The sequence below is a fragment of the Sprattus sprattus genome (genome assembly GCF_963457725.1).
Source record: "Sprattus sprattus genome assembly, chromosome: 10".
Lineage (NCBI taxonomy): Eukaryota > Metazoa > Chordata > Actinopteri > Clupeiformes > Clupeidae > Sprattus > Sprattus sprattus.
In genome coordinates this window covers 28,858,314-28,886,288 of record NC_137908.1, presented here as the reverse complement: position 1 = coordinate 28,886,288, position 27,975 = coordinate 28,858,314, and the positions used below count along the sequence as shown (strand labels likewise).

The 27,975-nt window shown below is 42.1% G+C and overlaps 1 protein-coding gene across 1 annotated transcript; it reads right to left on the bottom strand.

Moving 5' to 3' along the window:
* Positions 1 to 17: 17 nt before the first annotated feature.
* On the bottom strand, positions 18 to 27,902 carry sfmbt1 (Scm like with four mbt domains 1; the record flags this gene model as incomplete). The annotated part of the gene is made up of 20 exons (XM_080845611.1): positions 18 to 158; positions 7,968 to 8,096; positions 8,511 to 8,735; positions 8,957 to 9,132; positions 9,450 to 9,625; positions 9,903 to 10,012; positions 10,203 to 10,345; positions 10,469 to 10,533; positions 10,835 to 10,877; positions 13,290 to 13,403; positions 13,555 to 13,681; positions 16,916 to 16,998; positions 17,388 to 17,535; positions 17,921 to 18,022; positions 19,432 to 19,529; positions 19,654 to 19,906; positions 21,349 to 21,440; positions 24,315 to 24,558; positions 27,576 to 27,670; positions 27,878 to 27,902. 20 exons carry the CDS (start codon positions 27,900 to 27,902, stop codon positions 18 to 20), a joined length of 2,589 nt encoding a protein of 862 aa, XP_080701737.1.
* Positions 27,903 to 27,975: the final 73 nt, after the last annotated feature.

The window sequence follows — 27,975 nt, the reverse complement described above, 5'->3', positions numbered from 1 at the left end:
CTGGGAGTAGCAAGCTTTCAGCTGGCAAACTGCTGGTAGAATGCCAGCTTGACTCGTTCAATGTGGTGACACAGTTTGATAGCTGGGCCCAACTTCAGGTCCATACACTCCTGAACAGTGGGCAGGTTGAGTAAAAGCAAGGCCTGCCCATCAATCTCCTGCAAAACATGAAAAAAAAAAAAAAAAAAAATGAGTGGATCAAAACCGGAGATGCAACTAGGTCTCACATTCATGATGCCAGTACTACAGTAGGCTATAATATTGTCAATACAGTCATTTGAAGGACAAGTCACTTTTTTAAAAGCTATTTATTTTTTTTATTTTTTTTACCTTTGATGAGCAAAGCAAAGGAAACAATTTCTTAAAACTTCAAAAAGGTAAAATCACAAAAGTAACAGAATGTGTAGCTCCAAGAAGTCGGATCATGATTACATAGTCTGAATGAAATTTTAGTTTCACACGCTGAATTCAGTCAAGGCTGCAATACTTATACTTTTACCCTATTTCTTCGTCTTTGAAAATGTGTTTTACACTTATATATAGTACAGTATAACCCAATGCGGCATGACATTTTTCAACGGTTTCTGGCTAATTTGACCATGAGGAACAAAAGTAGGGTGCTGTCATTTACTGTAACCCGAGCGAACATCGAGATTTGGCCGCGCTCTTTTATGGCGCGTCCAGTCATGGACACTTGAATTTGGTCTAAAAATGACCGGAATACGCATGTTTATATATGCACTAAGAAGGTTTCTAAGCTCCATTACATTGAGATATTCAAGAATTTTTTATTTTTTTTATTTGCATGGGGTGCAAAAAGTACTCCCCTAGCAGGCTCAAGTTGAGTATGCATTATGAGCAGCACAACTTTTCTCAACGGTTTTTGTCTAATTTGACCCTGAGGACTAAACCCAGGGTGCTTTACCGTCACCCGAGCGAACATTGAGATTTTGCCACGCCCTTTTAGCATGCATGCTCGTCCGTATCTCAGCTTCTGACGGTCGTAGACACTTGAATTTGGTCTCAAAATTACCGGAATATATATGCACTTTGAAGGTTTCTAGGCTCTAAAACCTTTAACTTTCAAGATATTCAAGATTTTTTCGGGGGGGATATTCGCATGGGGCACAATAAGCTTTAAATCTTGAATATCTCGAAAAGTAAAGGCTTTAGAGCTTAGAAACCTCCTTAGTGCATATATTAACATGCATATTCAGGTAAATTTCAGACCAAATTCAAGTGTCTATGACCTTCAGGAGCTGAGATACAGATGCGCTGGACGCGCCCTAAAAGGTGCGTGGCAAAATCTCGATGTTTGCTCGGGTTACAGTAAATCAGGGTTTCCCAACCCATTGGTTGGCCGCGGAGCACCATCCACTTAGCCGCGAAGATGTTTATTTTTATTTTTTTCACACAAATTTTCCAAGAAGAACTGATTTTTAGTTGAGAACAATATTAATTTGGGCTTTTTCTCTTCCTTCCACATCCAGGGAGGTTAGTGTAAATGCTGTCGGCTGTAAACTTCTTGATGACACTGCGCACAGTGGACACAGGGACATTAAGATCTCCGACAATGGACTTGTACCCTTGAGATTATCCATGTTTTCTACAATTTTGGTTCTCAAACCCCCAGACAATGATTTACTCTTCTTTCTTTTGTCCATGCTCAGTGTGGTATACACAGACCCACAACACAAAGGTTGAGTCAACTTTGCCATAGGGGAGTCATTAAATGCCTAAATTACAATTATTTCTTACAATTTTGAAAAGGTGCCAATAATTTTGTCCGGTCCACTTTTGGAGATTTGTGTGGAATCATGCCAGATTTGGCTTTTCTTGTCTGCTTTTTTGAGTTGTTTCAATGCAGAAAATTGAAATCAACATGTGAATACCAAAAAATTTGTTATTGCAACAATTTTCTGGAAGAAGTTGTACATTATCTGTCAGAAGTGCGGTCATGCTTAAAAGTGACCGGGTGCGAAAAAGAGCCCAGGTGAAGTAATGTTGAGTTTCGAACGACTCGAGTGACAGTTGCTATACCAACGATAGCATTACGTAACCCGGACGCCACATAGCCCGGGCACTTTTTGGCTATTTGGCTAGTCAGAGAGTCTCAAAGAGTTGTTCTAAAGCCATCAGCTACTTTTTAGTCGCTTAATATTGTGCCTTAACAGACACTTCATCAGTCAGAGAGTATCAACAGTTGTTCGAAAGCCATCAGGTACTTTTTAGCCGCTTAATATTGGCTGCCGGTCTCCTGTAAGTAAGCACATATCAACAGGTTTCGCCGCTAGCATCTCTATTGCGATTAGCAATTCCTCTTTTTGTGCGAACAATATTAAGCGACTAAAAAGTAGGTGATGGCTTGAACAACTCTTGAGACTCTCTGACTGATAGCCAAAAAGTGTCGGGGTACATTAGTCCATGGGCCTGGACCAGAAATTTCACATATCGGTACCATCTGGGTGGGCAAAGTCTAGTTGCTATTTTTTCAAATGTTACACATCCCTAGATTATGTTTTGATGTGATAACCACTAAAAAGCTGCCACTCTAAAAGGGTTTTCACCTCTTGAACAGAGAGACCCATATCAGGCTAACTGGAAAGAGGAATGCTCCGGTCATCATGTATAACTGTTCCATTATACTATTCTCATCTCCATTGAAATAAACCCACCAATAAATACTTGTAATGGCCTCCTATGTACTTGAACAGTTCACATTGTCAATTTTATAAGGATATATAGTCTACTTTTGCGAAATTTGCAGTTTCAAATAATAATATTTTTGTGGTTCTCTCTTCAAATACAATATTAAAGTTAAATTGAACTAAATACTAGTCCCTCAGTTTGTATTTAATGAACCTAGGCCACAATAATTATGATAAAACTACACATGATACAGGAAAACAATGTTGTGGCATTTAAAATAGTTTTGTTTTATTTCTCGTATTACCAGTCCTTCAAAACGTACATTACATGTAAACTGTTTAATTAGTGGTCTGACAGTGCATATGTCCAGATGATGCTACACTTGAACACATGTAACACTTGAACATGCTCACTTAACATCAATTGGCATGTTCTTTGTAACAACAATACTGATAGTTTGAATAGAAGGGCTATTTAACATTGGGCCTCATTCTCGATCTTTTTCTGTAATTCTTCAGAAATGTTTCTTACACGACTTCGCAAAAACAACGTAAGAGAAACGCTTCCGCTGCATTCCCTCACGCTTGAAAATGTGTTCATAAGCAGCTGAAGTCTTCTCAGCTGTGTTCCTTCCGATTAGTTTCTTAAATTGATGCGCGTTCTCGTGAAAGTGGATTTGCATACATACACGCCCCGCCAGCTCCTTATTAGGGCACGCAGCCATTAACCAAGTGTGCTGTCGGATTTTCCCAAATCCACATGAAAGCAACTCGTAACAGGTGTTCATTAATAAGGTGGAGATCTTTTCTTACGTTGAACTTCCGAAGTCCGTAAAACACATTTAAGAAGTCACTTTTTTTTGGTATAAATCGAAAAATAGCCACCATAAGTGCGAAGACTGGTCACGAGTAGGAGTATAAAATGCAGTAAGTGCATGTCAAATTTCTTAGAGATTGGGTTTAGTGTTTATTTATTTATTCACTTACATTTGCAGTGTTCGTGTACGTTTACATTCACATTCAGTCATTTAGCAGACACCTTTGTCCAAAGTGACGTACAAGGGAGGGAACAGTCAAGCTACAAGCAATAGAGACCAAGTGTAACAATAAATACTACCTCGTAGAATCATGACTATAAATGTGAAACGTAATTGTTAATGATACAAATAATGACATATTTATTATTATTATTAGGATTATTATGTATTATTATTTTTAATCCTAGGATGTCTATAGAGTTGATGTGAACGCAATCACCAACGATTTCTCACAAATTCAGCCGTTAAGCCTTTTAACACAGACACATTTTTTAAATGTGATTCCTCAAATAACCACAAGATGGCCCGTGGAATCGCATTTGAGAAGATTCCGGCAGAGTTACGACTGCTATTTCGCGTTCTGAAAGTCGTCTGAAGTTCAGAAGAAAGCACAGAAGAAAAAACTATGGAGAATGGCAAATGTTTTCCTAAACCCACCGAAGTGGAGTTCCTTCTGAAATCCTTCTGGAAGTCTTTCCAACTGCTGTCGAGAATGAGGCCCATTGTCTGTTAGGGAAACTAGAATTAGAACTGTAAATATTGTGAAATATGAGGTCCACACCCTCAACCTAGGACTCAGTCACCATTACCATTATCTGAGTCTGTTAACTGGACAGTGGGTTCTTTCTCACTGGGTTGATCTCAACAGGTTTGCAGTTAGCACATATCTGGCCATTGGTGAGACATGTCCACTCAATCACCAACTTCCCATCATCGTCTGTGGTCCACCCACTTTCCTTGGGATCTGGCACGGAGGGTTGGGTGTTAGAGACCGCCTCCATATTGCAGCCTGATAGTTGGCACTTATTGCATGCATGAAGAGGCAATCCACGGTGGGAGTCATTGGACTCTGCTTCGCCACGTCTATCACAGAAGAGTTGGTGAGGAAGAGTGTTCACATCTGTTGTGCGGGTAGAATGCACATATACACGGCATGTGATCTCTTCAAAAAAGTAAAAAAAAAAACACACACATCCTAAGAACGTCCAAGCTCACTATAGGCCTCTTGCTAGGCCTTGTCAGACTTCAGAAGCTTCAAGGCACCTATCTTGCCACGGCCTGCAAAGGCACTGACGGTGTCATAACTAGTGAAGGCATGCATGCCAAGCAAGGCATCAGAGACACCACTTCCTAGCGATTGAACTAGCTTCGTTATGTCCAAGAACCTGGTTCTATTTTGGGTTCCACATTTCTGATAGATAGGACAGGGAATGTTCTTGTTGAATCCTAAGCATAGGACCAACACATCTGTGTCATCAGCAGTGATGACAACTGCTTTGCAGCCAGACTCTGCTGCATGGAGAGCAAGTAACAGCATGCGAGTGTCAGCTTCTTCCTGGGAAGATCTGAGCTCTGTTACCTCCTCCAATAGTTCATCACATGTGACACATGACTTGCTCTGGAGTTTTTCTCTGTGTTTGGGTCCCTTCCATTCATCGACCAAGAATTTGATTAGACTTGCTCTGTTGGAGGAACTACAGAGCAGTTTCCTCCATTGTTGGATGTTGTGACCCGGTGTTATGTTCTTGAACTGAATGCCTAGGTCTGTACCTCTGTTGGCTCTTTCCACATCTTTATGGATGTGTCCTTATAGACATCATTTACAACATCAATGCGTTGGCTCTTGGCTCAATCATGGAGGACCTTGGCTAGGGCTGATTCTGCCAGCTGTGTGAAAGTCTTGTCATCCCGTTTCATCTGCTACACTAAGCTCATCCCATCGATGATGGTTGTTGATGGTTCTGGGATAACGACTACAGGGGCAATGCTTTTCTCCAGCTCTCTCGCCAGAGCACCTCGATTGGTCTTGCGCAAAGATCCATCCCCATTGGTGAGGGCCCATGGCAAAGGGCCCAGGGGAAGAGCCAAGACATCACTCATGTGAATCTGTCAGCTCTCAGCTACTAGGATGATGTGGCCAAACAAATTTCTATCAGCCTTTAGAACTGATTTCTTGGCTTGTCCTAGGTTGCGTGGCTTTTTTCAGATGTCTGAGAACATTTCCAGCTGTTGCTTACATTATTCAGAGACTTCTACAAACAAACTTCTAGATTCTAGCTAGCAACTGACCGGTTAACGCCCACGGGTGTTCCTAGTAAATGTCTGTGGGTGTTAACCGGTCAGATGTTAGCTATATCTATCTGTTATTGTAATATGCAGTTCATTTTATGTTTTGATATTTGATAATTGAGATAATGACCAAAATGATATTACTGTTAAGATGATATAAGCACATGTGTGATTTGGGGAAATTTAGCTAAAGCGCTGATCAGTGAAAACGGTTATATAGCTCAAAAATATGAAAAGCTGCTTTTGTGCAAGGGTTATCATATATAAATAGACTTGTATCAGTCCTACAAACAACTTAGCATAGGTAAAGTTTTGCCCCCTCAGATGGTACCAATATGTTGTCTGGCCCATGGAATACAGTGTCCGTTTAGGCACAATATTAAGCAACTAAAACGTTTTAGCTACACCTGCCTGCTGGTATCCTGTAAGTAAGCAGCTAGCATGTCGTAAGCTGTTAGCAATCCCCCGTTGTTCTTAAGTAAAATGTTGTGCAAACAATGCCCTGTTTTGTTAAAATGTAATTGTGGGTGCTGTCAGATATCATATGTCTAAAAATCACAACACATTAAGGACTTTCTTAATTTAAGCACAACAACAGATGTATAGCTTATAGTTAACAAAATGCTAGCTGATGAAATGTGCTCCCTTTGATACTATAACAAACTAGCGAGTCAACAACTTTCCTACCACAGTCAAACATCAAGCACATGGTTGTTTAATTGCAGGTCAAATACAAGCAAGCTGGTCTCAGGTAGCGAAGTACAATGTGAGATGCCCTGAAGTAAATCGCGTTATGAGGAATTTAATGCAGCGCCAGGCTGTGGCTTCCAAAAAGAGCCCGGGTGACGTAGTGCTAGCGTTGGCATAGCAACTGTCACTCAAGAGTCGTTCGAAAGTCAACATTACCCCGGGCTCTTTTTCGCACCTGGTCACTTTTAAGCATGACGGTGCCAATATTTTTGTCCATGACTGTATGTAGCATTTTATCAAGCTTAATTAAGCCATCACAGAAGCAGCTAGTCTTTAAGTTATCACCTTAATGCAAAGCACCCGACAAAAAGCAGTCCCAGGTTAGATGGTCGCCAACCCACACTCCATGACTTCTCAAGGAAAATAACTAGACCAGTTCGTGAAAGGGTTACCAACGCTGTAGCAGTTTGGGTTGCTGGTGACTGTCGGCCCAGCAACATAGTTGAAGATGGTCGGCTGACTGAGTTGTCCCTAAATTGTTTCACAGGACAATTCTTACGATTTACCGTCGAGGTACACCATTGTGTCTCACATACATTCCTTGTATGACAGCGAGAGAGCACGAACAAAATACCATTAAACAACAGTGTCTAAAATACACAGTGTCTGAGGTGATTAGTGATTATTTTATAAGAATGACAGCATGTCATACTACCGAAAACTACTAAAATTTAGCGTAAATACAACCCTGATTCGATTTGGTTTTGTGAATGGCGGTTAAGCCCAGGGCACAGTGTGTCGAGTGCGTTTTAAAGCTGTCTAATGAGGCGCTCAAACCTTCAAATCTGAATCGACATTTGGAAATGCGACATCCAGCACTCACGTACAGAACCAGGTCCATTAAAGGATGCAAACAAGCATGTCTGAAGCATCACCTATTTTAATTAGGCCTAGCTGAGTGGTCTTGTTTGCATGTTTCTTCACTTGTTTTGAGTGCATCTTTTGGGTCTATTCTGGTTTTATTTCCTTGCTCGTTTGCTGTGCACAAATAGGCCTAGGCCTACTGCAACTAAGTTCTCTGTGTTGTTTTATGTTGTTTTCTGGTGCACAATACAATTTGTATGCAATATCTAGAGTTAGTTAGTTTTATTAAATTCTAGGCTTCCACCTGTAGCAGGTGCTGATGTAGCTTTTTGTGACAAATAACAATCGCTTATTAATTCAAATTAATGGATTATAAATTCAATTAGCCTAATGGAATATAGATTTGCTAAAATAAGCGAGTGTCAGTTGGGCCCCGACCTGTTACTAATACGAAAAGTTGGGCCTGGGGAGTCGAAAAGGTTGGGAACCCCTGCAGTAAATGACAGCACCCTAGTTTTGTTCTTCATGGTCAAATTAGCCAGAAACCGTTAATGTCATGCCGCTCATACTTCATACTCAACCTATGGGCTGCTACCGGAGTACTGTTTAAACTTTACCCATAAAACCTCATGAAGATGGCTATGGTTGACTGAAGTACCTGGTCCAGGAAGATGCGTGCCAGTGGAGCGCAGTCCGTCGTCCTGATGAAGCGCGCCACGTCGGTCACGCTCCACTCCAGAGGGCTGCTGTCCAAGCACAACTTCTGGGGTGGCTCGCTGCGGGGGCTCTGTTGAGAGTCATCAGACACTTTCAGTGAAGCAGCCCAGATGCTCGAACTTTAACCCCGTTTCCACACTGCCACTGAAATTCCTGTGTAAACTGAACTTCTGTTTTTATTTTTTTTCATTGGCAGGTGTGAATATAAAAATTACCACTGCAATCAAACCAAACAAAGAGAATGACACTTTAGGTCCATCGCTCAGCAAGGCAGCAACTTAAGTCACTTTATATGGACACTTTTCTCTTTTTTTAAACTGTAAATCCAATATTATTCACATAAATATTTAGTCAGTTTTATATGATGTCCATAACATCAGAGAACCCCAAAAATGGTGCTCGTTACTGATCAAATCCAGTCTCTACACCCAGAAAGTTGACGGCTTCCCCCTACACACGGCTCACACGACAGGAGGTGACTTACCTTTGGCGAGGGAGGGCGGTTCTCGTCGTCGGAGTAGGAGGGAGAGCGGGCTTTTCGCCGCCTGCGAGTGGGACGCGGCGTCTCGGGAGGGGAAGGAGAGGGTGTCGGCGGCTGGGACTTCTTCTCGGAATACTCTGAGTCATCTTGCAGATCATACTGATTTTCCGACCCGGAGTCCTCGCTCAGGGAATCATCCTCGTCCAGATCCTCTTCATCACCACTGCCCTGTGTAGTGACAGCAAATAGAAACAGTGTCAAAACTAAACAGACACAGTTAAAACAGCATAAATACATTACCATATGTACCTATGTTAATGCACCCAGGGTGCTCAGTATACTATGTTTCCAGTGAATAAGGAGGTTGCAGGATTTTTGTTTCGTAAAAACTTCTAGGTACAAGCGACCTGTGCAATGACTGGCAGTTCAGCTACCATGGGCAGCAGTACCTGTGGTGAACCAGCAGGGGTGTTGTCGACGGAGGCCGTCCGCCTCTTCTTGTGAACAAACAGCTGTTTCCTCCTCTTCCTCCTCCTGCCCAGCTTCTTCCCACCTCCCTCTAGGTTGGAGTGTCCTCCCGGGGGTCTCCCTACACGCCTGCTCTTCTTCTTACCATAGTAATATGCTGAAATAGACATGGGGTATTTCAAGCACTGTTTGTTAAAACAGTTTTAAATGTTAAAATTACATTTCTTCATTTACCAGTCTTACCACAAATGACCCACAGTACAGTGCAACCATACATTTTAGCAGTATGTATGCTCCCTGGCTAACAAACAAATGACCTTGACATAGTTTTAAATTACCATAGCTACAAAAAGAGTGACAGATAAAGCTGCTGAAGTTTGTAAGTATGCAATTCATAGAAGGACAAGAAAGAACGGTTAAATAATTAAAATAACCATAAACCTGACCCCGTCTCCCCCAAAAATAGCAACATACTGTATTTGGTCTTGGTGAGCACAGAGCAGTTCTCAGAGCAGCGTTCCAGAACCATCCGTGGGCCGAACAGGTTGGGGCAGCACTCCAGCTTGATGCAGGTCTTCCTGCAGAACTCTGCCACCCGTTCAGCGGTGCGGACGATCTCCACTGTGGCTCTGTAAGTCTTGCCCTTATACCTGCAAGCCAGAGTCAACGCTGCATGAAGAGCATCCACACTCCTGTCCATGAAACTCTGCAAAGACTGACTGACAAACTTTTTGTTGTTGTTTAGATATTTCATTTTGTTTGTCCAGTTTGGTTATTGTAGCTCTTTTCAGGGAGAAGAATTAATAGTCAGTGCAGACAGTGGAAGAACTGCATTATCAGGATGTGCTGACACTTGCACAGAGGAGAATGGCTGACGAGCACAGAAGAGGAGGTCTCGGACTCTTAAACAATTGAGACGGATCTTACTTGGCCTTTAGCGTCTCGCCGTGGCCGTTCCAGCGGCCCTCCTGGTCCAGCTGCAGCTCTCTCAGCACACGGCTCGGCTTGTAGCCTGAGTTTATCAGGAGAGTCAACACCTGTGGAGGGATTGTGGGGGGTGGGGAAGAAAACAGGGGCAGGTTGGGAGCAAAAATTAAAGCAGACGCATAAAAGAAAAAAAAAAAAAGTATTTAAACCCTTACTATTAACCAATTAGACGTTTCATCAATTCCATCAGTCAAACTCAGCTCCATCAGTCAATGCCCCTGGCAGGCTTGGAGCACTCACCTCCTTCAGCACCAGAACGCAGTTCCCTGGCCCCACACACTGGGGCAGCTCAGCGATGCGACCCTTGTTGAGGTACGGCCCAGAGAAGCAGCGGTGGTTGAAGTAGATCTTTGGACAAATGTACTTCCCATTGGCTTGTCCAACTAGGCACACAGAAGAAAGCACACAGACACAGTTAACCCATACCTCAAAACATCAAGCCTGAACAAGAGCTGAATGTTGTGGCACTACTTACCATTTACTTCTGAAAATTGGATGCCACTCACCAGTGTCTGCCTGGATGTTCACCTGCTGCTTGAGGGCGTCAGGAGGACAGTCTTTGGGTGGGACTCTAGGAGGAGAGCAGACTCAGAATCAGACATGAGGATTTCCATACATCATAAATACAAAGCACACACAGTCACATACGCTCGCGCACACGCACTGATAACCTCATATACACTGTCCTACTGAATTATTCCTGATCCTACAGTCCAACATCCAAATTCATACAGTCCTGAGAGCATGCGCTCATTAAAAAAGAAAACCGAAGATGTGAGAAAACACTTAAGTAACATTTCTAAAATACTAAGATGCAGTGCACACACACATACACCCACAAACACACACAAATTCCTCATGTAACAACATACTGTTTCTCAGGCTGCACCACAGCAATTTTCTTCTGCTTCGCCACTGAAAAAAAAGATAAGGATTGTATTGATAAAACCTTCATCATTGACATTTTAGTTTATAGAATGTCCTCTCTGAAGCCTGCTTATAATTCTTAATGTATAGACTTACGGTGAATAATATCCACCATAAGAGTGACTGACTCATTCCCCTGGGTATGCAAGAGGTATATTAAAACTTTGTGTGTGTATGAATGTGTGTGTTAATGTATGTACACTACTGTTCAAAAGTTTGGGGTCAGCCAGACAATTTCATTTTTTCCATGAAAACTCGCACTTTTAGTTATCAAATGAGTTGCAAAATGAATAGAAAATATAGTCAAGACATTGACAAGGTTAGAAATAATGATTTTTATTTAAAATATAAATTTTGCTTTTGTCAAAGAATGCTCCATTTCCAGCAATTGCAGCATTGCAGACCTCTGGCATTCTAGCTGTTAATTTGTTGAGGTAATCTGTAGAAATGTCACCCCATTCTTCCTGAAGCACCTCCCACAAGTTGGTTTGGCTTGATGGGCACTCAACATATTGAAGACATCTGTTGAGATAGGTGCTAATTATAGTTAATGTCAGATATCCACTGTTCAATTTTCAAACTCTCCCTCACTATATTACTTTTTTGCTCGAGCAATATTCCATGACACCTGATACGATGCCAACGTGACCGTTTCAGAGTAGGCCTACTTCAGAGTAAATTTCCAAAAAAACCGAGTCTGTTTCTCTGACTGACGTTTCAAAGTATGTACCTTGTGCCTGCCCATCTCTGTGCCTTTAGGAACTCCTGGGCTATGTTAGCATTGTGTGTGGAGACACGGCGCTCCAAGTTTGAGGCTTTAAAATGCGACAGTGACGTCTGGCATATTAAGCAGAGGGGTTTTCCATTTCGCTCCGCAAATAATTCCTCCCATTCAGGCAAGAACGTATCTTCATATTTTCGTTTAGCTTTACGCTTTGCTGGATCCATGGCATTCTATCAGTAGCTACTGCTAGTCTGGCTAGTAACTCTCTGAGACTGGGTGCACACATTAGAATGTTTCATGTTTGGAACATTAACGTTACTTGGAAGACATCTCTCAAGATCGCGTGATGACAAAATATACATGAATAAAAACCCCATTCAAATCGGGCAGCTTTTTGTCTGTATTTCTAAATATATTGCGTGCAAAATATGCATTTTAGATATTTGTTTTACAATATGAAAATTCTGTATACCAAGAGAAAAGTGAGTGAGCACTCGAGCTGGAGCCGAGCCGCACGTCAGCCGGCAAAGAGCCGCATGCGGCTCGCGAGCTGCGGGTTCGCCACCCCTGGGGTATGGCATGGTGTTGCAAAATGGTGTGATAGCCTTCCTTATTTAAAATCCCTTTTACTTTGTACAAATCTCACACTTTTTCACCACCAAAGCAGCCCCAGACCATCACATTACCTCCACCATGCTTGACAGGCACTATTCCAGCATCTTTTCACCTGTTCTGCGGCTCACAAATGTTCTTCTGTGTGATCCAAACCCCTCAAACTTTGATTTGTCTGACACTTTTCCCCCAATCTTCCTCTGTCCAATGTCTGTGTTCTCTTGCCCATATCAATCTATTATTTGTATTGTCCAGTCTCAGATATGGATTTTTCTTTGCCACCTTGCCTAGAGGGCCAGCATCTCAGAGTCGCCTCTTCACTTCATACTTTGACACAGGCGTTTTGTGGGTACCATTTAAAGAAGCTGCCAGTTGAGGACCTGTGAGGTGTCTATTTCTCAAACTAGAGACTCTAATATACTTGTCTTCTTGCTTAGTTGTGCACCGGGGCCTCCCACTTCTCTTTCTACTCTGGTTAGTGCTGGTTACTCCTTTTGTGCTGTTCTCTGAAGAAGGGATTTATACACACCGTTGTAGGAAATGTTCAGTTTCTTTGCAATTTCTCACATGGTTTGGCCTTCATTTCTATTTCACTTTTTCTGGCCATTTTGAGAGTATAATCGAAACCCACAAATGTGATGCTCCATATACTCATCTAGCTCACAGGAAGGCCAGTCTTATAGCGTCTCTCAACAGCAAAACTGTTTTCAGCTGTGCTAACATAATTGCATAAGGGTTTTTTAAGGGTTTTCTAATAATCCATTAGTTTTCTAAGGCGATTAGCAAACACAATGTACCATTAGAAAACTGGAGTGATAGTTGCTGGAAATGGGCCTCTATACACCTATGTAGATATTTCATTAAAAGCCAGACGTTTACAGCTAGAATAGTCATTTACCACATTTACAATGTATAGAGTGTATTTCTGATTAATTTAATGTTATCTTCATTGACAAAAACAGTGCTTTTCTTTGAAAAATAAGGACATTTCTAAGTGACCCCAAACGTTTGAACAGTAGTGTATGTATATATGCATGCATGTGCAGGTGTGTGAGCGCACTAACCCCGAGGCTTGCGTGGGAACTGCAGTGGGGAACCATTCGTTTCACACCAGCTGACTGGGAAAAGGTCCATGGAGTCAACGTGGGCGATCACCTCTGGGACTGGCTGCTTGAGCCCTGGACCAGCAAAGACACGACAAGCACACAAACAATGGTTCACCATCAGAGAGTCATATTTGTGTGATCACACTGTGGTGTCTGGAAGATGGGGGAGGAGAAAGATGGTTGCAAAATGATGGGGGAAAAAGGATGCAAAATTCACTCTCACCTTCCAGTCGGATCCATATATGTTGACCTTTGACCCTGGTGACAGTTGCCACATGGATATTTTCAGGACAGAGGGGATTGACTGCCTCCAGCATCATTGACTCCTTGAAACACTGATCAGATTGCTCCTGAGGGGACAGATAGCAGAAGTCAGGAATAAACATCACAAAACAAATACACAAAGGTCTTTCATGGGAACTCTGATGATGTAAAAGGTGTATGAATAACCATCGGTTATTATTATTACGTCATAGACGGCGCCTCGGATGACAGCCTCGGTGTATCGCTCTCTTGTAATTTTTCTGCTTTGTTTAAATTGTGTCTTCAGTTTTCCCGTTCCTGACACTTTAACCAGGGAAGAACTACTGTATGCTCGCTAGTCCACTTTACAAACATTTTTCCGGTGTTCACACACTTACAAACTTTGTTTTAAAAGATTGTTTTGGTCGGAGGAGCACTGTCAATGGCTGCAGTGGTGCCGGTTTCGGGTGTTGCCATGGAGATGACAACAAATGCGGTTTTCATTACTCCGTCTTCTATCACTTTCACCAGGGAAGACCGATTGAATATCCGACGGTCCAGTCCACGAACTTTTTCACCTGTCTTTATACATCCGGAATCCTTTCCAGAGATTCTGGTCGGAGGAGCAGCAGCACCCTGTGGAGTTTGGATGAGACGCAGGCAAGGGAAGCGCGCTGGAGCGCTGGTTAAACTGCGAGAGCGGGGGTTCCGTACACCGCTTCCATCGTTACATCTGGCGAATGTCCGCTCTCTGCCCAACAAAATGGATGAACTGCTGCTCTTAAATAGGATTAATAAGGATTTTTCACGTTCTGCTGCCCTGTGTTTTACTGAAACCTGGCTTGGTGAGTCCACCCCTGACAGCATTCTACACCTGCCGGGCTTCCAACTCCACCGTGCAGACCGTGTAAAACAATTAACGGGGAAAATTAGGGGAGGCGGAATCTGCTTCTACATTAACGAAGGTTGGTGTACAGATGTCACAGTATTAAGGATAATATGCACTCCACACCTAGAGACTATTTCCATCAACTGCAGACCGTTTTATTCACCGCGTGAGTTTTCCTCCTTCATTTTGGTCGGTGTCTACATTCCACCTCAGGCCTGCGTTAGCGAGGCGCTACAGCACCTGGCTGACCAGATAATCACCATGGAGAGAAAATATCCAGACTCCCTTGTCATTATCCTTTGGGATTTTAACAAAGCAAACCTCAGCAACGAACTGCCAAAATATAGGCAGCAGATTAAGTGCCCGACCAGAGACAAAAACACACTGGACCACTGCTACACAGTTTTAAAGGACACATATCACTCTGTTCACCGTGCAGCTTTGGGACTCTCTGATCACTGCCTGGTCCATCTGCTCCCAACCTACAGGCAGAAATTAAAATCTGCAAAGCCTGTAGTCAAGACAGTGAGAAAATGGACCAACGAGTCAAAACTGGAGCTACAGGCCTGCTTTGACTGACGATCTGAATGAGTTTTACTGCAGGTTTGATCACCCTACATCCACACCCCGCTCTAACTCAGACTTTATACAACTAACTGCACCCCCTGCCATCACCTCCCCCCTCCCTCCTAACTCCACCCTGGCACTGACGGTCAGTGAAGAAGATGTGTGTCAGCTCTTTCAGAAACAGAAGATCAGGAAGGCTCCAGGCCCAGACGGTGTGTCACCCTCCTGTCTGAAAGACTGCGCTGATCAGCTGGCCCCCATCTTCACACGGATCTTCAACAGATCTCTGGAGCTGAGTGTAGTCCCATCCTGCTTCAAACGCTCCACCATCATTCCGGTTCCCAAGAATCCCTCCATCACTGGCCTGAATGACTACAGGCCGGTCGCTCTGACGTCTGTGGTCATGAAGTCCTTTGAGAGACTGGTGTTGTCCCACCTGAAGGTCATCACAGGCCCCCTGCTGGACCCTCTCCAGTTCGCCTACCGGGCTAATAGGTCAGTTGTAGATGCAGTAAACATGGGACTGCACTACATCCTACAACACCTCGACTCCCCAGGGACGTATGCTAGGATGCTGTTTGTGGACTTCAGCTCGGCGTTCAACACCATCATGCCGGAAGCCCTCCTCACCAAACTCACCCAGCTCACTGTGCCCGCCTCCACCTGTCAGTGGATAACGAACTTCCTGACAGACAGGAAGCAGCAGGTAAGGCTGGGAGAAATAACATCCAGCACCAGGTCAGTCAGCACTGGTGCTCCCCAGGGATGTGTGCTCTCCCCGCTGCTCTTTTCCCTGTACACAAATGACTGCACCTCAGGAGACCCGTCTGTTCAGCTCCTGAAATTTGCAGACGACACTACAATCATCGGCCTCATCCGAGATGGAGATGAGTCTGCATACCGGAGGGAAGTTGAACAGCTCGCCCTGTGGTGCAGTCGCTACAACCTGGAGTTGAACGCGCTAAAAACTGTTGAGATGATAGTGGACTTCAGGAGGAGCCCCCCATCACTGCCCCCCCTCACCATACTGAACTGCACTGTGTCTGTCGTGGAATCCTTCAGGTTTCTGGGTTCCACAATCTCCCAGAACCTGAATTGGGAGCCAAACATTAGATCAGTCACCAAAAAGGCCCAGCAGCGGATGTTCTTCCTGCGCCAGCTCAGGAAGTACAACCTGCCTCAGGAGCTGCTGATCCAGTTTTACACTGCAGTCATTGAGTCTGTTCTCTGCTCATCTATCACTGTCTGGTTTGGATCGGCCACTTAACTGGACAGGAACAGACTACAACGGACAGTCAGATCAGCAGAAATGATCATTGGTGCCGACCTGCCCACCATCCAGGACCTGTACACCACCAGAGCCAGGAAACGGGCAGGGAAAATTATTGCAGACCCCTCACACTCTGGACATAATCTGTTTCAGCTCCTCCCCTCTGGCAGGTGCTACAGATCCCTGCACACCAAAACCACCAGACACCTTAATGAACCCCTTGCCGTCACCTTAATGAACACTTGACAATGTATTATATTTATTATTATATTTATATTACATTATATTTATTTATTTGATCCTAAACTGTTGTGATATATTGCACATTTTCAGTTAAAGTACATTGAGAGCAACTAAACACCACAACAAATTCCTTGTATATGAAAATGTACTTGGCCAATAAACATGATTCTGATTCTGATTCTGATTCTGATCTGCATGTGTGCATCAGCGTTTCAGTTTTTCTTCAATAGGCTAATTTAGAAGCTAGATAAATAGATATTTGGCCGGCTTATCATTAAAATGTCCGGCAAATGAAAACTCTGCCGGCAACATTTTTCTCTAGCGGAACCTCTGGTGTGCATGTGTGTGTGTGTGTGTGGGTGAGTGACTCACAGGTGGGAAACACTGTTGAGGAGCAGCCTCTGCCTCATGCTGCTTCAGATAATCCGCCCAGTCAAAGTCCTGCCCCTGAAAACCTGGAGGCCGAGCAAATAAAACATCATGACTCCATCTGCATGGCCCACACAGAGGTCTAAATAGGCAATCTCCAGATGGCTTAATTCATGAGCCATATTATACACTTCATCACTGTTACTACATCATTGTCCAGTTAAGATGTTTTTGAAAACACGCTAACAAAAGACTAAAATATTACTGAATCCACATTTATTAAAGTGCCATTCAAAGTGCAATCCAGACTACATAACATTTAATCAGCAAATAGTCTCTCTGGGAAAGAAGACCTTGGAGCTACCATGTGTGTGTGTGTGTGTGTGTGTGTGTGTGTGTGTGAGAAGTTTACATGTGTGTAGAGTTTATATGAGAGCAGTGTGATGGAGGCTGAGAGTGATGCGAGGCCACACACCAGGAGGGGGGCTCAGCCTCACACCGTTCTTCAGACTCCACTGGGTGGGGAAGATGCCCGGGCTGTCCCGGTGGCAAAGGAACACACGACTCTTGGCGTCCTCCCGCAGGTCATCCATCTCTACTAGGAAGTACTGCTCACCGAACACCTGGGGATGGACAGGGCACAGGCAATGAGTAACTTCACATGGTTCCCAATCTGCACTACTAAAGTTGTGTTCTGACAAGAAGGTGTATAAGTTTGAAGACGTTTCCAGTGTTTGTTTTGGGGAGGGGGGCCTTCCTGAAATCACCTGACCTACCAGGTTAAGTTTACATTTGCACAGATGTGCAGAATTGAAAATAAAACCTTAAAAAGGTACAAGCTGACCTGCTATAGAGTGGCAGACATGGCTTTGCTCTAGTCTAGTTTGGGTGGTGGTATAGGGGCAGAGCTTACAGTGCTACATGAATTATATAGCGGTGTCAGTAAGGAAAGGAGAAGATGAGCTCAATGGTCATATGGTGGTGGTGGCGGTGGGAAAGTGAGGTTACCTTGGAGACTGTAGCTGGGCTGATGGTGAATGGAGCCGCTGGGTCTACAGCCTCAAGTTTAATTCCCTCAGTGAAACCGTGAGTGTTGATAGCCGGTCGGTCCTTCATACAGAGACAAAACAAGCACGCAGGCGCACACACACACACACACACACAAACACACACACAATAACATTATGGCCTTGGTCACGGAAAAACAAAGATAAATTAAGGAGGAGAAGAAAAAAAGGTAAAAAAATTAAAACACCAGAAAAGATTGACAATTTTCAGGTACAACCAACAGCCTCAGTTAGCCACCACACTACTTTTCATTGTTCTAGTTTTGCTTGAGATCACTGCTACTGTTACACAAATTTCAAATTCCTGATGGTTACAGAGACCATTCTGACCTTAGTATCATTATTTGCTGTACACATCTTGTACAAAGACAAAAAGGCTTCACCTCAAACTAAAATAGCACTGTATTTTTCATTCCCAGACAATATAAAATACTGTCGAGCAATCAGCATTTGTAGGCTACTCTACATTCAATGCTGTGCTAATTCATTCATATACATTTATAGGTTGGCTGTACACCAGTTCCTTAAGTGTGGAGCGCACCACCAGGGGTGGATTGGGGGGTAGAGATGTTTGAAACAAAACGCATGAGAAACCTGAACAATCAAATTCCACATTGTTTTTCAAAGCATAGTAGCCCATAAATAACCTATTTGACGATGAGGTTATAGCCCACTTTGTACCTTTATAATATTGTCAGAGCCTACCATTTAGCCTTTATGTTAGAGGAAGGGATTTCTGATTATTAATACAACAGACATTTGCCTAAATGAACATAGTACACATTGATCACCCAGTGAGAAGTGTTTAAATGATTTAAACAATTATTATATTTGATCAAATAAAATACAAATTTTTAACTGACAAAATAATTTAACTGATTAACGAAATGGCATCTGTTTTTTTTCCTTCAATTCAAAGTTCAATTACAGGTAGCCCAATATGTGCGTCTCAGCCTTTGCACTGTGGTGGGTGGGGAGGGGCATATTCTTTCGTTATCAAAGGGGGGCCTGCCATATAAAGTTCGGCAAGGACTGCTGTAGACTAACTTTATCTGATGATGAGGTTAAAATAGGTAAGGTTTCATAGCTTTGGCTGGTAGCAAAACAAATGGAAGCCACTTAAGACGATGGCAAAACATCTGTTGAACATCTGTGACTGAGCAGTGGCAAAAGGAACTAAAGCCAAACATGATCAGAACACTCACAAGGAGGTAATACTACAGCTGTAATGTTCTACAAACATCTGTGCTTCTTTGAAGTACTACTAGGCCCTGTTATTAACACAACTGAAGGAGGTAATCTACACAACTGCACAGTATATTATAAACAATCACATAGGACAGTCAAAAAGACAATCTCATCCATGAGGTGCACAGACAATAAAAAACCCATCAGGGGGACTGGGAGCATTCGAGAAGCTTTAAGAAAGGCAAGATGTTAGCCTATGCTAACCTTATGGAACTCCTCCATGATAGTGGAGTCTTGGGGCAGAGAGTTGATTGTTTGTCTGACCTCATTCCACTCCTCCTCAGTACGCAGAGGGAGCAGTGCTGAAAACACAAACACACACACACAAAGTTTAACCCAGTTTAACCCACTCAATATTGACCCAGTTAATCATACCATCTTGGGAAAGGGCCAGGGTCCATAGTCCAATGTGGTGTGAGCACTCACCAGCCGGGGGTCTGAGCGTGCAGCCGTTCTCCCTGGCCCAGCCGGGCAGATGGAGCAGGGGGTTCATGTAGAAGAGCCAGAGGGTGGCGTCCGAATCGGGGAGAGCCTCGGTGCCGTGGTAGCGCAGGCGCAGCCGGCCCCCGACGTTGTCCTCGATGAGGACGGCCCAGGCCACTGCGGAGTCCCTGCTGTCCTGCAGCTCCAGGCTGGTGCCGCTGGCCAGGAGGTCCAGGGGGTTCAGCACGTGCTGGGCCTACGTTGATGGAAAATGAAAAGAAACAAACTTATAATTACATTAGAACCAGGCTTGCAAAAAATCAGCCCAACTCACTTTAGGGGTGTAAGATGATATTGCGATATTATGTTTTGTGATACTGCATCAATTCTCAGACAAAGTGTTGACACTTTACTCAGATTTGCACAACATCTAGTGCCTTGATGTTGGATGTTACAGACACTGTGATAAATGCAAATGCAGATTGCATAAAAAAAGTTATATTTTTTAAACTCAGCTGTGTGTGTTTTATACTATGACAATTTTCCTAAATGTAGTAAAAATATATATCACCTTGCTTACAGTACTGCAATATATCACTATATATTGAATTGTAACCCCTGTATCATGATCAATATTGTATTACCAGATTCTGACCAAACCACAGACCTAACTCACTTACAGTGATTTTTGTGTATACATTGTAATTTGCCATATACACCTTTTTACATCTTGGAGCTTTATTACAGAGAGGCTAATTAATATGTTAGTGGTGACAGACTACCGTCAATGTGGGCTCAGGTCTTGCTCTACTGTGCCCTAATGCTGAAGAATGTGTAAACTCATAGTGTCAATCCACATGTTAAATAACTGACAAGGAACAATAGCGTGCCCCTATCCGTGGTTGGCGGAGATATGCCAAAACCAACCCATACAGCCGAAATCGTAGATAGTAGTGAACACTATATATAACTTGTTTTTCCATGTACACATAATCAACGATTAGGTTAAATTGATAAATTACACACAATAACGCACTAATAACAATAACTAATAATACACTTAAAAAATAATAACAATATACTGCAATAAAGGTTATGTGAATGTGGTCTTTTTCCTTCCTAGCCCCTTCCTTTGATAACAACAGGGAACGAGGATGGAATGCAACGAGGATAGAGGACCGAAGGACAGACATAGATGAGAGATGAGAGGCGCATGGGTAACATATTAAGTGTGATATTGCGGAAAGACTACTCAGAGTGGTGCTGAATTTAAAGCTTTTATTGAAATGTTTATCTTTAATCATTTTTTACTTTATCTACTTCGTATTACAACTTCAAAATTCTCACTAGTGAACTATACTGGCAGTCCAGTCCAATAGCCCAGTCACAGTCCAATAGCCCAGTCACAGTCCAATAGCCCAGTCACAGTCCAATAGCCCAGTCTCAGTCCAATAGCCCAGTCTCAGTCCAATAGCCCAGTCACAGTCCAATAGCCCAGGCACAGTCCAATAGCCCAGGCACAGTCCAATAGCCCAGTCTCAGTCCAATATATCAACACGCAACCAAGATGTTAATCCAAATAGTAAAGACATATTCACACATTCTAAACTGTGAGCCTGAACCAGTCAGGTTCCACTGAACAACTGTCCAACAAGTATTTAAAGACCAGCGTGAAAAGGAAGTGTGTGGATGACTTACCCCTTCGAGCAGGTGGGCCGGGGCAGCAGTGCAGCTGTCGGAGAGGGCTTTCTCCAGCAGGGCCTCCCAGTCAGGGTGCTTCTCCCGCACACCTACCAACAACAAAGGTTCAAAGATCAGATCAACCACGCCTGCGATATCCAACCAAAATAGTACAATCAAACTGAAAGGTTTAAGAGGACCATCTGATGAGATTAATCAAAGAAATACACAAAACAATGTAGGCTTCAATTGGTTGAGTAAAGGGAAATCTTAAGCAACAATGACCATGAGATAACTTTTTAGTTTGAATGAATTAGTTCTTTACATCTTTACTCAACAAACCAGGGAGGGAGCTTAATCCACCAAAGTGTGATAAGGTAACTACAGAATCTATTAGCAGACTGCTTGTAGCTCAATGACATTCATCCCCAGTCATCATAGGTCGTCCATTATGGTGCCTGTGAATCAAACTTTCAACTCGGGTTTGTGTAATATGGTTGAAATGCAAGCTAAAATGAGGTACCCCGATATATTTTAATTTTTATTGCAGGATTATCCTAGAGAAGGCAGGTAACATTTGCAATTGACCCCGTGTTTACGTTCCTCACTGACTTGACAGATTTATGCAACTGTGGACCGACATGGTTTTAAAACTACTGTTAGCCCATTTCTGCACTTCAAACGTTTTTAAAAGCCACATATGGGTGGCTGACAGGACATGCCTTTATGGTCCAGAGCATCAAAATGTTTTATGAGTAGGCTAAATGTAATTATTACTCAAAAAACGTTTTAAAAATATATTGGTCAGAATCTGCTGCTTTATGTGAACACACTGAACATCCATGTAAATCACTCACTTTTACACAATTTTTAACCAAACAAGAAAAAGCTCATATGGTGTGACTGAAGTCTAAACTTGAACAAAATTAAGAAAATGAAATGCAACTTTCCCCAGATCAGTACAGAACAATAACACAGATGACTATTTGTGAGTCCAGACATAATATTTTGAGTCAGCCCTGATCAAAAAGATTTTGTCCCAGAAATGGTGATCACATGTGTGACACTATATTTTGATATTTAAACGGGCAATTGTTCAGTAAGGAAGAACAGAAAACATCTCAGAAGGACATGGACGGTTTACAAGGTGAGGCACCGCTTGCTATTTTTTCAATAAATCAAATCTTTTTGACACTTCCACTACAGCACCATTAGGGCTGAACGATTAATTGCATTTGTGGTTTAATTGCAATATGATGAGACGCAATTTTTTATTTTTAAGATGGAAAATTTTGCACACAGTGATTAAAGCAGCATAACGGATCACTTGCTAATCACTAACGAGATGCTAGCGGCTCAAACTAGCGACATCTCTTGAAATGTGCTTACTTTGACACTATGACCAACTAGTTAGTCAACAACTGTCCTAACACAGTCAAACATCAAGCAAGTGCAACACAAGACGGCAAATAAGCTACTTACTAGTTCGGCAGACAGTAAAAAACAGGCGGCTTCAGGCACACCTACATAACGCAGTCATTTGCCTACGGACTCTGGTATGGCAATGGCACAGAGGCGATTCTCCATATTAAAAGTCATTGTAGCGCCCCAATTTTCAAAGCTGTTATTTTAAGGTAAAACTGCTTATCCTAACCCTAACCCTGAAATACAATTACTGCATAAGGCCAATTTAAAAAGTACATGCCTTGTGTTTATACTTGACTTTGTTTAAATAACATGCACAGTTAAATGCACAGTGGCAGTTATGAGCAGTTAAATACAAATGTAAAATGTGGGAAAAGAATATTTCACACTAAATGTATCTAATATTGTGTCATTTAAATCATTCAGTACGTTTTGTTGGAGAAAAAAAGAGGATAACATTTTTAAAAATCGCATATGGAATCGCAATATTTTGGGGAAAAATCGCAATTAGATTATTTTCCCAAATCGTTCAGCCCTAAGCACCATTGCCCAGTGCCACACTTCTTACACAAAAATGCCAAAGATAAATTACTTTTTTGTCCTCACTTTTACATCTATGTTAACATGTTGCAGTGGGTATACTGTTTGGATGCTCGTGTATAAACAGAATGTCTAATGTTGTACATTGATGAAACTACATTCACTAAACATGTAGGGTCATATCACAGGAGGTTTCATGCACTTAACCTATTACATACATGTCAATCAGGGAAATACATTTTGTTTTCAAGGGGGTGGTGCCACCGAGACCCCCTAGCAAGCTCAGTTTTTGGACACATTCCTTTTAAAATATATATTAGAACAAAAACACTTGTGTTGAAAATGTGTGATTAATCTGAAAGTTTCAATAAGTGTTTCAAATGAGTTATTCCAATCTAAAATAACTTGTGATAACACTCTAAAATGTTTCAGAGGTTAAAATATCTGAATGCATGTTCATGAACAACACATAATCATACAGAAGAATACTTCTGCAGCAATGACTTGAACATATTTTGATATTTTACAGTTTATGCAAAGCAGAAACAATTAGCATTCAAAACAGAAACCCCAAAGGGCAGATACTTCTCAGATACCCAATGGTTGAAGAAGAATTTGAACCTGCCAATTTGTAAAAATAGGGCACTCATGATTTACTACCTTTAACGCATTCTTTTTTTCAAACAAGTTCTTGGTAGAGAAAAAAAACACATATACACTACAGTGAAGTCACATCGATGTGAGGACATAACACAGGAACTGAATATTTTTTTTTGTGCTTTTCCAGGACATTGTAGGCAAGTCAGATTAATTTGTTTATGTAAATGCCAACAAAACCATGTATTTCCATAGTTAATAAATAGAGTTGTTATGCAAGTATGCCTCAAAGACATATATTAGTCATAAAATATGTGCATCATTTCAGTGAGCCTGAGATGTATAAAAGAGAACAAAGAAGGCCAAAATGCCCACACTCTCTGGGTATTCATTGGAAAAACAATTGCCCGTTCTGCACTTACCCTCTGGGGGTTTCATTGGGTGCTCCTGCTGTCGACTCCATCCTAGTGGGTGGAGGTTGGCCGTCATGATGTCGCACCAGAAGTCGGCGCGTCGGTCCTCCTGGTAACCCTCGTAGCGCAGGAGCAGCAGCTGTCCGCAGGTGGTGATGATGGTGGCCACCCAGTACACCCCGTCTGCCTCTCCGCGCACACTTACCTCCAGCTTCATGCCTGGGGCAAGGCCTGTCTGAAGACCCTGGTCCACCTGCGGGACAGGGGGACAGGAAGAGGGTCAGATGTTTTGTTAAGAGTACTAGTTAACAGTCCGACCCCGGGGAACCCTAAATGTTTTTGGTATATTACTACTTTTGTTAGAAATAACTGAGCTCATAGACAAAGAATAGAAAAAGACTTGAGATGCAGACATTCCCATTCCAAGCAGCAATGTACCCATGTCGTACATGGAATGTAGCATGAGGGTAAAAATCATGCTTTTCATGTTTGAAATATACTTAAGTTCAGTAAAAAGAAAAGCACACTGAATGGTAACTATAGCAATGATTGTCATTGTGTAACCCAGTGAGGCGGAAGTTTAGCACAGAAAAATGTTGAATACTTCTCCTGCCTTGCAGCATTATATTTTCATGATTGAGTTCATCAGATGATTACATGGCCCTTGATTAACAAAATAACTAGGGCCGAGACTTTAACGCGTTAATTAAGATTAATTAATTACACAAAAATGACCGCGTTAAAAAAATGGATTTATTTTAATCGTATCTATTTTTGCACCGCGGAACGTTTCTCACTGGAGGAGTTTCAGACGGACCGATTATACTGGCGCACCAACTACCGCGCATAAATTCGGTTCAAACAAGTTGAACAACAAACCACAGTGGCACAGTGAACATGAACAAAGAAGCTGATGAGACCGCGTTGGTTGGCCCAGTGGATGGGACATTTTGTTACAAAAAACGAACGGATGGAGGCGTCGATAAGAACATGGTTCAGTGAAAGCTATGCAACAAGGAATTCGCATATCACCGCAGCAGTCTCTACATAAATGACCTGCCTACCTGCTGTCGGTCATCCAACTGCCAAATGTACGCCGATGATACAGTGATTTATGCGTCAGCCAGAACATCAAGTGCAGCAGCGGACATATTAACTAAGGAGATGGAAGATGTATCCCGTTGGCTCAAAGACAACCATCTCACTCTTAACATTAAAAAGACAGTATCTATGTGTTTTTCTATAAGAGGAAAGGCCTCCTGTTCTATCAAAATTGACCAGGACATATTTGACCAAGTCAATGAATTTAAATTCTTAGGAATCATCATAGAGTCACAGCTTAAGTTTAATAAACACATTAAGAAACTCACTACAACGCTCCGAACAAATTTGAACTGTTTTAGAATGACAAGGCACCATATACCTGTTAAGGCAGCCTTACTGTTTTAACATGCCTTGATACTGTCTCACTTGTCTTACTGCATCGCTGTATGGAGCCAAGCCTCCCAGACATCAATTAAACCTATTTTATCATTATACAAACAGGCACTCAAGATACTTGATCAGAAACCAATAAGGTGGCACCACTGCCTCATAGTAAAGAAATATAATCTCTTGAGCTTTGAGAATTTTATGAAGTTCTCTTCTCTTAAACTAATTTTTAAATGTGCAAATAATCTTGTTCCTGCTGTATTATGTCCTTTTGTAACAAAAATAAGTACCAGAAGGGTGGCCACCAGAGGAGCAGTGAACGGCAACTGCATAGCAGAGGTGCGCAAAACTTCTTTTGGCCAGTCGAGTTTCTCAGTTATTGGAACTCAAATGTGGAACAATTTACCAACTATAATAAAAACACAAACTGAGTTTAAAACATTTAACAGACAACTGAAACACCAAAAATGTAATCATGACAACACACAATAGATAACACACATACATGCACACACAGCATATATAGATCACACTCATCATATTGTTTCTTCTTTCTGCACAAGGTTTTAATGTTATAGAAAGTATGTTTTGAGAGAGCATATATTTGTATAATTGTATACTGTAGGCCTATATATTGTTTAATTGTGTAATTGTATATTTTAGGTGACTTATATATTGTATTAGAATAGGTAGCCTGATCAGGGACTGAGGTTGCAAATTAGCTATCTAGCTACAAACCTTTTATGTATTCACATCTGCAAGTTGTGTCATGGCCTTGCCATGTCATGTTTGTAATAATGTGCACTGCTTTGTCCCTGCTAAATAAACTACAAACAAACATCGAGTAACACCGCAATGTAAAACAGATAGCAGCTAGAGTGGACGTCAAGCCTGACTCCGGGTACAACCCACACACAACCCACACTCCACCAGAGATGTTTTCTAACAGTCAGGGTTTCCAATGTTCTGAATGTACTTGAAAGTATTGTGTTTTACTTAAAAAACCCAAAGTATTATAGTTTACAGAAGGTCTACCTATCTATAGGCTACCTGAATTTCTGAAATGTACTACATTTCTAAATATGGTATTGCTACACTTAATGGCAAAAATTGCACTGGTCTGTTGGACTTGATCAAAAATAAAAAATATTTGTGTTGCTTAAGCTTATGTATTCAGTCATTATTCAATGGTATACTAAAAATCCATGTAAAAAAAATTACTTCTCACTCTTATTTTGCAATAGTGAAAGAAGGCTATGGTTAGTCAGGAGATATAAAACAGCTTAGAGCAAAACCCTGTATTGAGGGCAGCATCACTGCAGTGGCAGTACGCTTGTTATAGACATGTTCTACTGCCTCAGCAACAGCTTAGAAAAGTTGTTTCTCCCAACACATCACTAGAGTGGAGGGAAATGTCGAGGGTGGGGGTGCATGTAGTAGAGATGGAGGAGCTCACAAGAGCATGTACGACAATGGGCATAATTATCTATGAATAGACGCAATTTCTGAGAATAGCTTAGGAGACCCACACAAAGATGCATGCAGGTAAAAGGTTTTGCTCTGATTATTAAAAGGTTCTGGACAAAATGAAAAGAATGTCCTTTCAAGTAAATCAAAGACAGCTTGCAGGACTTCTTTCCCTCAAATCTTGAGCTTAGATTAAATTCTTAGAAAAACGTCAAACAAAGGAAATATCAAAACAACCTCAACTACAATCTACAAATAAACAAAATACTTATATTTTCTATTTCTATTCTTTAAAGCTCACGATAATAAAAAATGGGATTTCTTGTTCACATACAGCCCATTCATTTTATACAGTGCTACTGATTTACTCACATGCTTGAAAGCATGATGAGGGACTGACAGGGTGCCATTCTCCTCCAAGTATTCGTCCCAGTTGAAGTCAGACAGATCCTGACCAGAGTCACCATCTGTGAGAGAGCACAGGAAATTATGTTTTTTTTAATTCTTTGCAGAAATCATGAGGGATCTCCTGACGCTCCATCACAGCGCAACACTTACACCTACTTCAGAGTGATTACAAAGCTCAGACCCCCAATAATGTCCTGCTCCATCAGCAGTGCTTTTGCACACGTATTCTGACAGCACAATGAAAGATGTTGCAGTGCTAAACTCACCTGACTCCAGTGGTTCATGGCTCATGTTGGCTCCCCCTATAGACCGTCTAACAGCTGCTGTACAGAGAGGGGGGAAAAGAGAGAGCGAAACAAAAGAA